This window comes from Rhinolophus ferrumequinum, chromosome 15 (assembly GCF_004115265.2).
Source record: "Rhinolophus ferrumequinum isolate MPI-CBG mRhiFer1 chromosome 15, mRhiFer1_v1.p, whole genome shotgun sequence".
Taxonomy (NCBI): Eukaryota; Metazoa; Chordata; class Mammalia; order Chiroptera; family Rhinolophidae; genus Rhinolophus; species Rhinolophus ferrumequinum.
Window position 1 is genome coordinate 32,486,264 of NC_046298.1, and position 12,579 is coordinate 32,498,842.

At 47.2% G+C, this 12,579-nt stretch overlaps 1 protein-coding gene across 1 annotated transcript in view; it reads right to left on the reverse strand.

Moving 5' to 3' along the window:
* The window catches only part of KLHDC4 (kelch domain containing 4), a 41,044-nt gene that overhangs the window by 20,308 nt on the left and 8,157 nt on the right, over positions 1-12,579 (reverse strand). Inside the window, exon 5 of the mRNA XM_033129097.1 lies at positions 11,683-11,819. Within this exon, the coding sequence (XP_032984988.1) occupies positions 11,683-11,819 (137 nt within the window). The remainder of the gene's footprint in view (positions 1-11,682; positions 11,820-12,579) is intronic.

Consider the following 12,579-nt stretch of genomic DNA (forward strand, 5'->3'; position numbering starts at 1 on the left):
ACCCGCTTTCCCCCCAGGGTCTTCCCTTATTCCAACCCAGACCAAATTCCATTCTTCTCACCTTTCTTCAAATACTTCATCATACTGGTCTCTCTCCCCTAATGCCCTCAGTTTATTAATGTCCCTTTTAATGTGTCACTCAAAATGACTACTGTGCTCATCCATGGAAAGTTAGCCAGAAGTCACCAATGCCAGTTCCTGGACTCCACAGCCTACTAATCGACCTTCAGCACTGGCCTCTGGGTAGCCTCATCGTATGTTGATGCCGACCAGGATTAGTTCCTAAATCCCTCTCTTCTAGGAGCAAAGGCAGCCTTTTTCTTTTTTGTCACATCTTAATCCTATATTTATATGTAATCTACAAGGGAAATTTATCCCACTTCAATACTTCTTGCTAGATTTGGTCCACAAGGATAATTTTGGATGCTGAATTTGTCATCCAACTTATTTGCTCTCCCACAAATTTAGTAAGCATGTTTTCTTATCCAAATTCATGAAAAAAAATGCCAAAGGGACAAAACTCAGAAGGAGAGTCTAGGTACGCCATGACACCCCCACCCGCAGGTCGGCGGGCGATGGCCTCATCTGGCACCGGTGTGGTGGGGCCAGGGCTCTCCTCGGAGCCGGCTCCACTCCACAGGCTGCCGTGACCGGCACGGCTCCATCTCTTCTGCGCTGGTGCTGAGACGAGCCACACAGTGCAGCTGCACAAGAGAAGCTGATGGGAGGGAAACACCGCTGGTGCTGGGCAAGACGCAAACTCCCCTGCTGAGAAGTTTTCCGATGCAACACTTTAGAAGTACAATGTGGGGAACAAGTTTTCATTTAACAACTAAACTAGTGTGGTCACTTCAAAAAACGTTACGCAGGACAGACAGCGAGCCAGGACGCTACAGTGTCAGTCCAGCACCCATGAATCTAAAGGCCCAGTGACCTATGGAAGCAGCGTCAGCAAAGGGTCATCTTTAAATGCCTCCCTGTAGCTGAGATGCGCCAGCCTGGTGCAGGGCCTCCTGTTGGCTTTCTGCCTACTAACCCACGGGGGTTTTGTCCTCCAGTGAGCCAGGCACGAAGGACTCAATTTACTTTTTGTGGCAGTAGTCAAGTACCAGCGTGTTTTGTAACCAAAAAGGGAAACTTTTTCTATAAAAAGACTACACATACCCCTTTAGAAAAATAAAGCCACCCAAAAAAGCCTATTTATATTTGAATCTCCAACAAGCACTTTTCAACTGCCGTCACTCCTAAATATGGAGTCTTAAAAAATTACCATGCCGTACTCAGCCCCATCTATACACAGCACAAAAATACATGTGTAATGTTGTGGGAGTGAGTACTTTCAGTGCCTCTGAGTCACGTGCACAACGCCATTACAACAGGGCGAGTTGTCACTCATGGGCCACTGTGGTGACATTTATAGAAAATGCACAAGCATCAAATAACTCCCTGGGCTTAGGGCATAAACAAAGTGTGAAGCACTGAATATGTAAATGCTTCCCTGAGGTATTTCGAAGTTTGCACCTTACAAAATTATAGCCATAGTGCCATGCTGTAACAGACAGCGCCGAAACATTTACTAAGCAAAGGGATAATCGCTCTTGTAATCCCTGAGAGTCACGGTCACACAGGCCAACCAACAGGGAACTGAGTCTAGGGGCTCCTCCTAGGACTAGGAAAGGCTCCTCCTCCAAGAATGGTGACGGCGTGGCCCAAGCAGGAGCCGTGCGAAAGAGCAGCTCCCTTTTCCTTTCAATCAGTGTGACTTTGGCATTTGGTCCCACTTTTCCAAGTATTAAATCGAACAACGGATTTGGGACTCAGTAAGTATAGGGGATTGTATCACATCGTACGGAGTAACTAGGAACAGTCTCTAGAATCCAGGCAGCCTATCAAATGTATCCTGGTTTTATTTTTATTTTAACTATTACTAAGAAAACTACCACTAACGGAATGTGTATTCTATGCTATGGGCATTTATTCCTCACAACCGCATGGTGCAGATATTATCTTTAATCCCATTTTACAGATGAGAAAAATCAAGACTTAGAAGTCAAGAAATACACTAAGCTGGTTGGCGGCAGGGCCAGAATTTAAATTGAAGCAGTCTGGTCCCAGAACTGGTACTTTCAACCACTGATTAAGATACTAAACTATCCTCAATGAAGTCAGAGTTCTCGCACTAAAAAAATCTATGGGCCAAAAAAATGACCACGTACCCTAATGACAGTCTTCAATTTCACACATCTTTTGCCTTCCTACAAATCCTGCTTTCGATGTGTTGGTCCTCCCCCCGCCCCCTTACACGTAAGCACATCAACACAATCGTCAACCAGCAGTGAAGGGGCAGGGCGTCCACACAAGCTTCCACTCCCACTTCTAGGGGTTCCTGGCTTCACTGGCAGTTGCTGCGTGGCTGTTAATAAAACCTGCCTCGCTGTGAAGTTGGAAGAGCCTCAGCCCATGAGCCCAGTGAGCTCACTGTAGGAGCCAGAGAGCAGAGCACATGTGTTTCCATTTCCATATGCATGTGTCACACCCCAAGATGCACATACTTTACAAGTGTGGGCCAAGGTCTGATTTCAGCTAACTCATTATTGCCCTCAACTGGACTGTAACTGAATCATTCTGCTAATGATTCTTCTTTTCCAGGATGTCAGCTCTTCTCAGACATAGCTTTAAGATGCATCCACTAAGTGGATTTAGCTGAAGACCAAACGTTGGCTCCTTTCCTAAATCAAGAGAAACCAGTGTGCACACACGCACACACACACACTCATACGTTTATGTATATTATTTTTCACTCAACCAATTTTTATTGATCATCTACTAAGTGCTTCGATACATATAAAAATGTATTAATTGTACACAAATGTTCACAGCAGCATTACTCTCAAGAGTGGAAAAGTGGAGACAACCCAAATGTCCATCGATGACTGAATGGATAAACAAAATGTGGTACATCCAAACAATGGAATAGTATTCAGCTGTAAAAAAGGAATTAAATTCTGACACATACTGCAGAATGGATGAACCTTAAAAACATGCTAAGTGTAAGCCAGTCACAAGAGAACAAATATTACAGGATTCTAGTTATATGAAAAAGCTATAATAAGCAAATCCAGAGATAGAAAGCAGATTAGAGGTTACAAAAGACTAGAGGCAAGGAGGAACGGGGGTGAGGGGCTGAGTGGAAGTGGGAACGGAGTCCTTTTTGGGGTGATGGAAACACTCTAACTTTAATTAGAAGTGATGGTTGTACCACTCTGTGACTATGCTAAAAACCATCGAATTATACATTTTGAAAGGGTAATTTTTTTGGCATGTGAACAACATCTGAAAATAGCTGAGTTCTGTTAAGTAGCCTGGCCTCCCTCTGTGGTTCACGAGTCACAGATGACTAGCTGGGATGGCACCGGTTTTAGAAATAAACGGAGAAAGGGTGCCAAACTCTTCTGCCCTTACGCAACTGCATCTCCTCCAAGGGATAAGGGAGGCGTGTGGGGTTCGCCTGTAGAAATGCTAGCTTTTAAGTGTGGCAGGCGGACCTAACCGAGCTCTAACAACAGGCAACCTGAAGAGCTGGCAGGGCAGGCCTGCTATGACTGGAGCAGGGGTAAAGACACCTGAGCACTCTGGCTACACACGCACTTCCTGCCCCACCGCTCCCGGCTCTGCTCGCTGTCACAGAGAAGTCCCCCCAGGGCGACAGGCACCAGTGGGAGGAGAGTGAAAGGACCAGGACATGGCCCCTCCCCCGCCTCGTCTCAGTGCTGTCTCGGGAGCACTGGCACCCCTCCAGCTCCAGACACCCCACCCCCACAGCCTAGCAGTGCCATGTGGCTTCTCACTGTCCCTGCTGGCTTGGCTTTCTCCATCGCAGGTGTGCCCGTTCTCCTTCGTGTCTTCCTGATTAGGCCCTCGCTGACACAACCACCTTTGTCAAAGGAAAGATAATTTGCAAACACCAGGTGCTAGCTCTTATGGGCTGAATGTCTGTGTCCTCCCCAAAATTCATATATTGAAGCCCTACCCCCCAATGTGATGGTATTTGGAGGTGGGGCTTTTGGGAGCGATTGGGTTGAAATGAGGTCACGAGGGTGGGGCTCCATGATGGGGTCAGTGCCTTGATTTTCATTTATTTACTTTTTTTAAGAATCCAGCGTTTAATGTTTATGAAGTTAAATTTCTACAACTAGCAGGATAACAGATGAGTTGTTAGGACTCACACCTCGTCCCAGGGAATGTTTACTGGGCGATTCCAATTGCATAAGGCGAATGACCTCCAGCATTTCCCTTCTTTGCACTTTTGTCATTTCCACCTTTGCCCAGGTCATCTGGTTGTTCATGGACCACCATTACGCGTCCAATGATGGAAGGGCCGCCTGAGAGTAGGGCCCAGAATCTTCAGTAGACACGTTAACCACACCATCGTTGCCAGCAGTCACGCTGCCCAGATCTCCAACGTGCCTCTTGATCCTTCGGCCCACCGTGTTTTGGACAGAGGATGAACGTGGACTTGCACCAGTCCGGCCTTGTGTATTTTCTCCACATGGATGGACGTGGAATCCAAGCTCATCTTCAGTCAATCCTGTGATGGACCCGAGGCCACTGGCCCATTCTCTTCTACGCGCAGTAGGTGGCGCCCTGCACCACGCCGCTGCCCTTCAGCGCCCACAATCTTGGTCACCATGACTCACGTGGGCGCTCCGGCCGGGCTCCGAGGACAGCAGGAGACGCTGCAGCGGACGCTGACAAGGGGCCCAGTGCCTTTACAACATGAGAAGAGAGCCTTCTCTCCATGAGCCAAGACAAGCCATGAGAGGACACAGCGAAACAACGGCGTCTATGAACCAGGAAACAAGGCCCTCCCCAGATACCGAATCTACCGGCGCCTTAATTTTAGACTTCGAGCCTCTAGAACTGGGAGAAATCAACTCCAATGTCTGTTGTTTAAGCCCCCTGGTCTATGGTATTGTTACAGCAGCCTGAGCAAGTGAAGACACCAGCCATTCCAGTGTCTCACTATTTCAGGGTTGCTTTCGCTGATAATCACCGACAGACCTTCAATTATCAGCCACCCATTTGTTTAAAGGGGAGGGAAAAGGTAATTCTTTAAATCCATTTCCTCTCCCCAGGCCCGCTGCAGGTCCTCCACTGTGAGACACGGTAAAAGCTTCTGTACTGTGAGTGACACGGCAGGCGGGCAGATGCTGAGCCGCTTTGGTGTCTAACTTCCCTCAAAGTCACACAGGTGCACACACACTTAAAACACACACACACACACACACACTTTCTTTCCCCGCTTCCTGGAGGAAATGCAGTCGGGGAAGGGGAGACGATTGCACGAATATATTTTATAAAAATAAAAACAGTCAGCACACAGAATCTATGCTGCCAAATAAAGCCCCCTCCACCCCTTTTTTTTAATCAAGGCGATGTTGCAGGCACCTCCCACTGAAGATAGAGACTGAAGGGAATGTCAAGATATCTTTTAAAGCTGGTCATACACATGCAATGTAAAATGAGGGGGCCGATGCTGACATTTCATTTAAGCTTTGGTCTTCGTGACGTTAGTAACCCTAGGATTTTTCCTCTCATTTTCAAACCATGATGATGTCAAGGAAATGTTTCTAGAATGCAGAATGTGCATAAATGAAGACAATAAAATACAGAGGGTGCCAAAACAATGTATACACGTTTTAAGAAAGGAAAAAACTATTAAAATTGTAATACTCAATATATACCGATAACAAAAGATGAATACGACTCACGTCTGACTTCCGCAATTACAAGAGGTGCTCAAAGTGGTTACCATCAGCGTCCAAACACTTCTGATGATGGCGAACTACTGCTTGAGCAACGCTGACCAAAGTGTCCACTTGTATCCATCTTTTTGGCACCCCCAGTATTACTAAGTGCCCATTTCTTGTCAAATGTGCTAAGGAAACACCACCAGATGGGAAAACCAAGAGAGACTGAAAATGCCATGCACTGGCCTGGATGGATCAGCTCCTGCCCAGCTCGTGGTTTTGTAAACCAGCACCACAGCGTGAGAAATGTTTTGCCAGGGCATGCTGCAGCTGAACGCAGGTAATCCTGTGCCCCCATCGCCTTACTCTAATCTTAGACATACACTTAATTGAAATGCATATATACGTTCATCATAAGACGCGTACAAGAATGTTGACAGCAGCACCATTTGTAATAACCGGAAACTGGTCACTTCCCAATGCCCCCCACCAGTCAAACACAGCGACGTGTGTCTATGAAGGAATATTGTATAGCACCAAAATGAACTAGTACCACATGCAACACAGGTGAACCTCACAAAAATGACGCTGAGTGAAAACAGCCAGCCCCTCGAGTATATTCTGTAAGAGCCCACTCAGACGATGTCCAAACCCAGCCAACCTAACGTGCGGGGAGGCAGGCACGGGGCGTGCCTGAAAGGGGCACACGGGGCTTCCGGGATGCTCGCAGCTGCCTCCTGCACCGGAGCACACGTGTGTGTTTACTCTGTCCAATTCCTCAAGCTGCACATGACTGTGCATTTTTCTTTTTATATATTTTACTTTGTTAAAGTTTACTTTAAAAAGAAAAAAGCACTTTTACAAAAACCAAACTGGTATTCGGTCCCTTTGGGGCCATCAGCACCATCTGAAGAGGCCGTCCTCTGAGCGGACAGCGGCTGCAGGGTGCTGCCTGGGTGCTGATGGCTGCATTTGGTCCCTGTTCTATGCCCCCACACAGGCACTCTGACACCACTCAGCGTGCTGGGGTGCTAGTAGTACCGGCTCAGGTCACTCAGCTTCCACTGGCAGGACACGGCACCAGGCGGCTGGGACTCAGAGCCTGTGCTCGTCTCCATACTCAGCTGCTAAACACAGGACCTCGCAGGGAGCGCTCGGTCAGGACGCCCATTCAGTGACCTGACGTGAGCTTGTACCACCTGACCTCAGAACGACAGTCCTTATCTAACTACTCAGGGACAGCCCCACCTTTTCTCGCTCTTGTTTCTTCAGACCAGCCCACGTAAGGATGGACTGGACACACTGTATCAGAAACCTAACCCGAATCAGAATATCAGCATTGAAAAAACACATATCATATAAATCGAAAGTCACCAGCTAGCAAGAGGAAATACATCCTGCCCTGCCACAAGAAAAACCTGTTTAAAGGCCAAGAAAGGGACAAATGACAGATGCTGATTTAACTCGGCCTCTGATGGCCTTGACCAATACGTAACCTTTCTTATTCTCAGTTTCCCCGACTGTGAAAAATAATACTAAAATACGGCTGCAGAGTGTCAGGCCAAATCATGGTAGCAAAATCATTTCAGTTCACAGTAAACTCTTCCTGTATTTTTCAAGTGATTTGAGCCCCCCTTCATGTGGCTTCTCCCAGGCTCAGCGAATAGTCCCCAGAAATGGACAATCAGTCTTCATTTTATTTTGGCTGACTCTCCTTACCTTTTCTTTTAGATCAATAAGGACAAATCACAGAGGATAAACTGCCAGCAGTAGTGCTCTCAGTAATGGCCATTACGTCAGTGTACTAATAACCAAGTCCAATTATGAGCAGCAGCAGCTGTAAGTCCAAATCCCACGTGCTGTAACCTAGCTCCTGGAATCAATAGACCGACTTTAATCACCAGTCTACCTGCACTTTTCCACGGTTACATTGAGCCATGTCCATTAAGCCTGCACAGGCCTGCTGAACAACAGTTGGGCGATGCTTTCATTTTGGAATAATTCGTGAACTACAAAACCAGTATTTACACGACCTAAATTGTTAAGGATCTAAGAGGCATTTTACATGAGTTTTCTTACTTCTTGAAAGGGCAGCAGACATTGTCAGCTCAGTAAACAATGCTCAAAGTCAGCATGAAACCCACCAGTAACCAAGGCCGATGGACCAGTAACCAAGGCTGATGGACCAGTAACCAAGGCCTCCAGCTGTGGTGCAGGGCGACCTGGATCACAGCCACTGAGGGGGCTGGGGACGGGTTAATCTACAATGCAGATGCCTGAGACCCATCTTAAGCTGCTATGCATCAGACTTGGTATTTGGGGTTAGGGCAGGAACGTGCATTTTAACAGCCTTTGGGGCACGAAAGTCTAAGAATCACTAATAGAGTCACGGAGGTATCGTCTCAGCGCTGAGCCATCTCCCCGGGCTGACAAACCTCCCAGCCACTCCTGCTCGGAAACCCTAACTGAGCTGTAAGGTGCCCCTTCCAGGTTCAGACAAGGCCAGAAAAACTGTGTATTCCACAGGGCAGCCAGCCTGAAGTCTATTAGCACCTGCAACACTGAGAAGTACCTGAAAGAGTAAATCCAGCACCCAAACGAGAATGCTGTGTGCTGGAAGAATGCTTCTTTAAGGTCTATTAAATAGAGTCTTTCTTTCAGGTATATTCCTAAAAGCGAATTTGGGGTCAAAGGGTACGCACATGTGAATGATGATTGGCAGATGCTGCCGACATTCTGACCAGCACCAAGTCCTTGTTTTCCTGACCCTCGCCGACACTGAATGGGACTCCTTTTTGGTGTCTGCCATTTGTGAGCGGCCTCTTTATGTCCTTTGCTCAGTTTTCTGTCAAGCCGCTCATTGCTTATTACCTTACAGAAAACCTCTGTTTTGAATACGGGCTCACTTTGCACTGCAGGCACGTTCTCCCCACCTGTCACTATTCTCCACGGCCCTTGTGGCATCAGGTCCCATATAAAAACTTTAACACTTCGTACAGTCTGATCTATCCATCTCTTGTGGCTCCCGGTGCAGTGACTGACTTAGAAGCCCTGCCCGAGATACGCTTGTTTCCCGGGTATGATGGGTTACAGACAACTGTAACAGCCAGAGAAGGGGCTACACCAGGGGTGCGCTCTCCTCGACGGGCTTCAAGACACACCTGGGGCAGGGTGGGTGGAAGGGCTGCAACTGCAGGGATGATCAAGGCACCGAGCGTTTTAGGAAGGCTGGAGCACAGAGCCCAAGATGAGCAAGGGCGGGAGACAACGAAGACAGGGAAATGGACATCTGTCACCAAATATCTCGTGTATACCATTTATGATTTTCTACATCCCATCAGGGGCCTTAAAAACTGAGCAAGCCTCAAACCTAAAACATCTCATAACCATAAATATGTGAAGCAGCAGTAACGAAACTTTGCTGAGCTGCAAACACACAGAAATTAAGCTAGTCATTTAAAAACTTCTGGCTAACAAAATAAGAGTCAGAGGTGGGGCAGACGATCCGTCTCCTGATTTCCAGATCTGTACTCAATTGGCCGCACCTTTCTAGTCAGAGAGACACTCCCATATGGCCCTCAGAGACCCTGAGTTCTGATGAAATGCACCCATTGCACCCTGGCCACCGAAGGGAACGGCTCAAAGCAATGCTGTCAGTCTCTCTGCTCATCTCACCATAAAGAAGAAGAGACCACCACCCAGAAGGAAGGCTTGAAAAACTGCAATTCAGACAAAAGCTAAAGCACACAACCTTTTTCCTGCCCTGCCACTCTACCTAAACTAAAATACAGGGGTTAAGAATGGCAAATGGATTTTATCTTTGTAGTTTCATGTAAGCTCTGTTTTTTTTTTGACTTTTATTTATTTTAAGTGTGTTTTTCCAGGACCCATCAGCTCCAACTCAAGTAGTTGTTTCAATCTAGTTGTGGAGGGCGCAGCTAACAGTGGCCCGTGTGGGGATCAAACCAGCAACCGTGGGGTTATGAGCATCATGCTCTAACCTCCTGAGCCAACCAGCCACCCCTCACATTAGTTTTTAATAGGTTTTACACTGTACCTTTAAAAAAAAACAAAACCTCACATTTTAATTACAATAAGCAAGTATTCAAGTAGTGAGAGATGTATTAATCAGAGACAATTTCTGATTTAGGACAGACGCCCCGAATACTGCGTAGGCATAACTGAGCTGACAGCACCTGGAGGCAGCTCGAGTCGCGCACTGAGGTGAGAGTGACCATGTCTGTCTTGGGGGCAGTGGCCACAGCTAGCTGTGCAAAGTGACCACGCACCAATACTGCCTCCCTGCTTCCCTGGAACAAACACCCACAATGCATGCTACGGAACTCGAAAAGTCGGAAGGCCACGAGAAAACATGCATGTCACAGACGAGCTTAGAATGTCACTGCAGGAACACCCCACAGAAGTGCCATCGTCAATCCCAGGCCCTGCTGAGGAACTATCAGATTGGTACATACACTTTCATGGAGAGGTTTACTGTTCCCTCACCCCTAAATTATGGACAAAGCTAGCAAAGCTGATAAAAATGCTATGAAAATATCAAGAATCAATTCACCAACAATGAACAAATGAGCAAATAAATAAAACTGGGTTTCAAAAAACTGAAACAAAGCAAGACAACAGATTGTATGGCTCTAGGCTTAAACGCTTCTTAAATTATGGGGAAAATGACTTAAGTTTCAACATATACACAATGAAATCAATTTTAATATGAAAAGAAATTCTTGACTGCTGTGCCTACTAAGATAATGAAGCTTTCCCAAAGCAAGTGAGAGAAAGGACAATGAAGTCCGTAATCTGTGATGTACACACCAAGGCTCTTTCTGGTTCCAATTCCATTCAGATGGCTACTGAGTCCTTTTCCAGCAGGTCAGCAAATCTATTTACACTTTCCACTTGCACTATGGACTCTTTACGTCATTAGTTCCCTTCCAGGCCTGAAGCCCAGCAGATCAGGCCTCCACAGCCCTGCGATCTCCTAAGAAACTCATCACCAAACCACGTAGCACACCCTCCTGGGAGAGAGGCTCCCCTCCGATGGAAGTCCCAGGACCTGAAAACATTTTGCACCACTACTGAATTCCGCAATGCAGCCACCTGGTCCACTGAGGCGAGGAAACTCTAGTTTGCTGCTTCAGTAGTGGACGAGGGCACCCTGCAACATGGCACACACAGCCTAGCAATCGGGCATGTGCACCCCAGAAGAATGAAGCCACATAACTCTACTTTCAATGTGTCACCTTCCTAGGTTTCTTCTCATAAATAATGTATATGCAGACATCAGTTCCACTCTGTCTCTCTACAGTCAGGCGTACAGCTCTAACCGCTGACACCAGTGGTGAAGTACAATGGTAAATGTGACAACCACATACCAATGTCACTGACAGATGCAGAAATCAGCTTCCAGTGATGGCTGAGCCTAGTTTATTGAAGAGCAATAGAAAGACATTCCCCGTCCTTCCTCTCATCAGCCCCCCTGTTTCTACGTCAGTTAGACCTAGAAAGAGCCCCCCTTTTATAACTACCACAGCTCCATTCCAGCAAGCCGAAGCCCAGAGCTGCCTCTCAGGAGACACACAGATGCCCAACTGTACTACAATATGATCAATGCAGGTATGGCCAAGGGAGGAGCAGGAATATAAGCCCAGATTCAGTGCTGCTCCCTGCGATTCTGGCAACGCCTTCACCAAAGCCAGGCATCAAGCAGCTGTGGCCATGCCGGGCTTCTCTGTGAAGGGTGCAGAGAAAACGGCAGCTCTTCCCTTCCTGCAGTTGCTGGTCTCTCCGGGCTCTGCAATTGTGCTCCTTGGAGCCCTGGAATTCTATGAGATCTGATCCCATCACTGTGAATTCAGAATGCTGGCACGGGATAGGAGCCACGCCCAGAGGTCGGGCTCGTCACCCAGCGCCTTACCTGACTTGCTCCCAGGTTTTGGTGGCCAAATGCAGGACCCAGAGATCCTTGTAGTGGTAAAACTGTTCTCCATTGGGAGAAGCAAACTCTCCCCCAAAGATCCATAGCTGCCCGCCGCACTGAGGCACCACCACAGCCTGTGAAAAGAAAGGTAATAGGTCAGGGCACAGCTGAACAGCTCGCGGCTGGCTCCACGGGTGGGACCAGCACCTGCACGGCCCAGCAGAGCATGGCACACGGTAGTCTCGGCCAGCACCCACACTCCAGACTTTAAGGGGAAAACTCTGGAAAAATCCCCCATCAACAAATCCTCCCAAGTCAAAACCTAATAAACTTTCACGCATTCCTAGGTTGTAAAATTAGCATCTACTTATATTTAGACCCCATATCTCATTAAAATGGACACAATTATACCAAAAGTTAACAACAGTCGTAACACAAACTGACAGTATTTTTTATTAAATATCTATAATAAAGCTGTTTACCTGCCCTCATTAATCCCTTTCCTAGCTATTAAGCACTGGCACTCACAAATGAAACGTGTGATGTATAATGTTTATGTAACATCATTAACATTTATTTTTAAGAGATTGAAGCATAATAGGAAGGCACAGAGAAGCAGTGAAGACAATGTCCTTTGGACCACACACGCAGGAGGCTCTCGCACAGGAGAGGGGAGAACAGCACGTAAGCCACACTAACCTGGCATCATGCCACATCGGACGTGCATATTTCGAAGTGTATTACTGGGCTTAGCAGAATATCGAAGCACTCACAGAACAAGCGGCCCATGGGCACATCCCATGAACCAATGTGCCTACCTGAGTGGGGGAAGCAGCTGAGAACAGGAACTCCACGGCTCACATGCCATGAGCAGAATTACATTTCACACTCCCA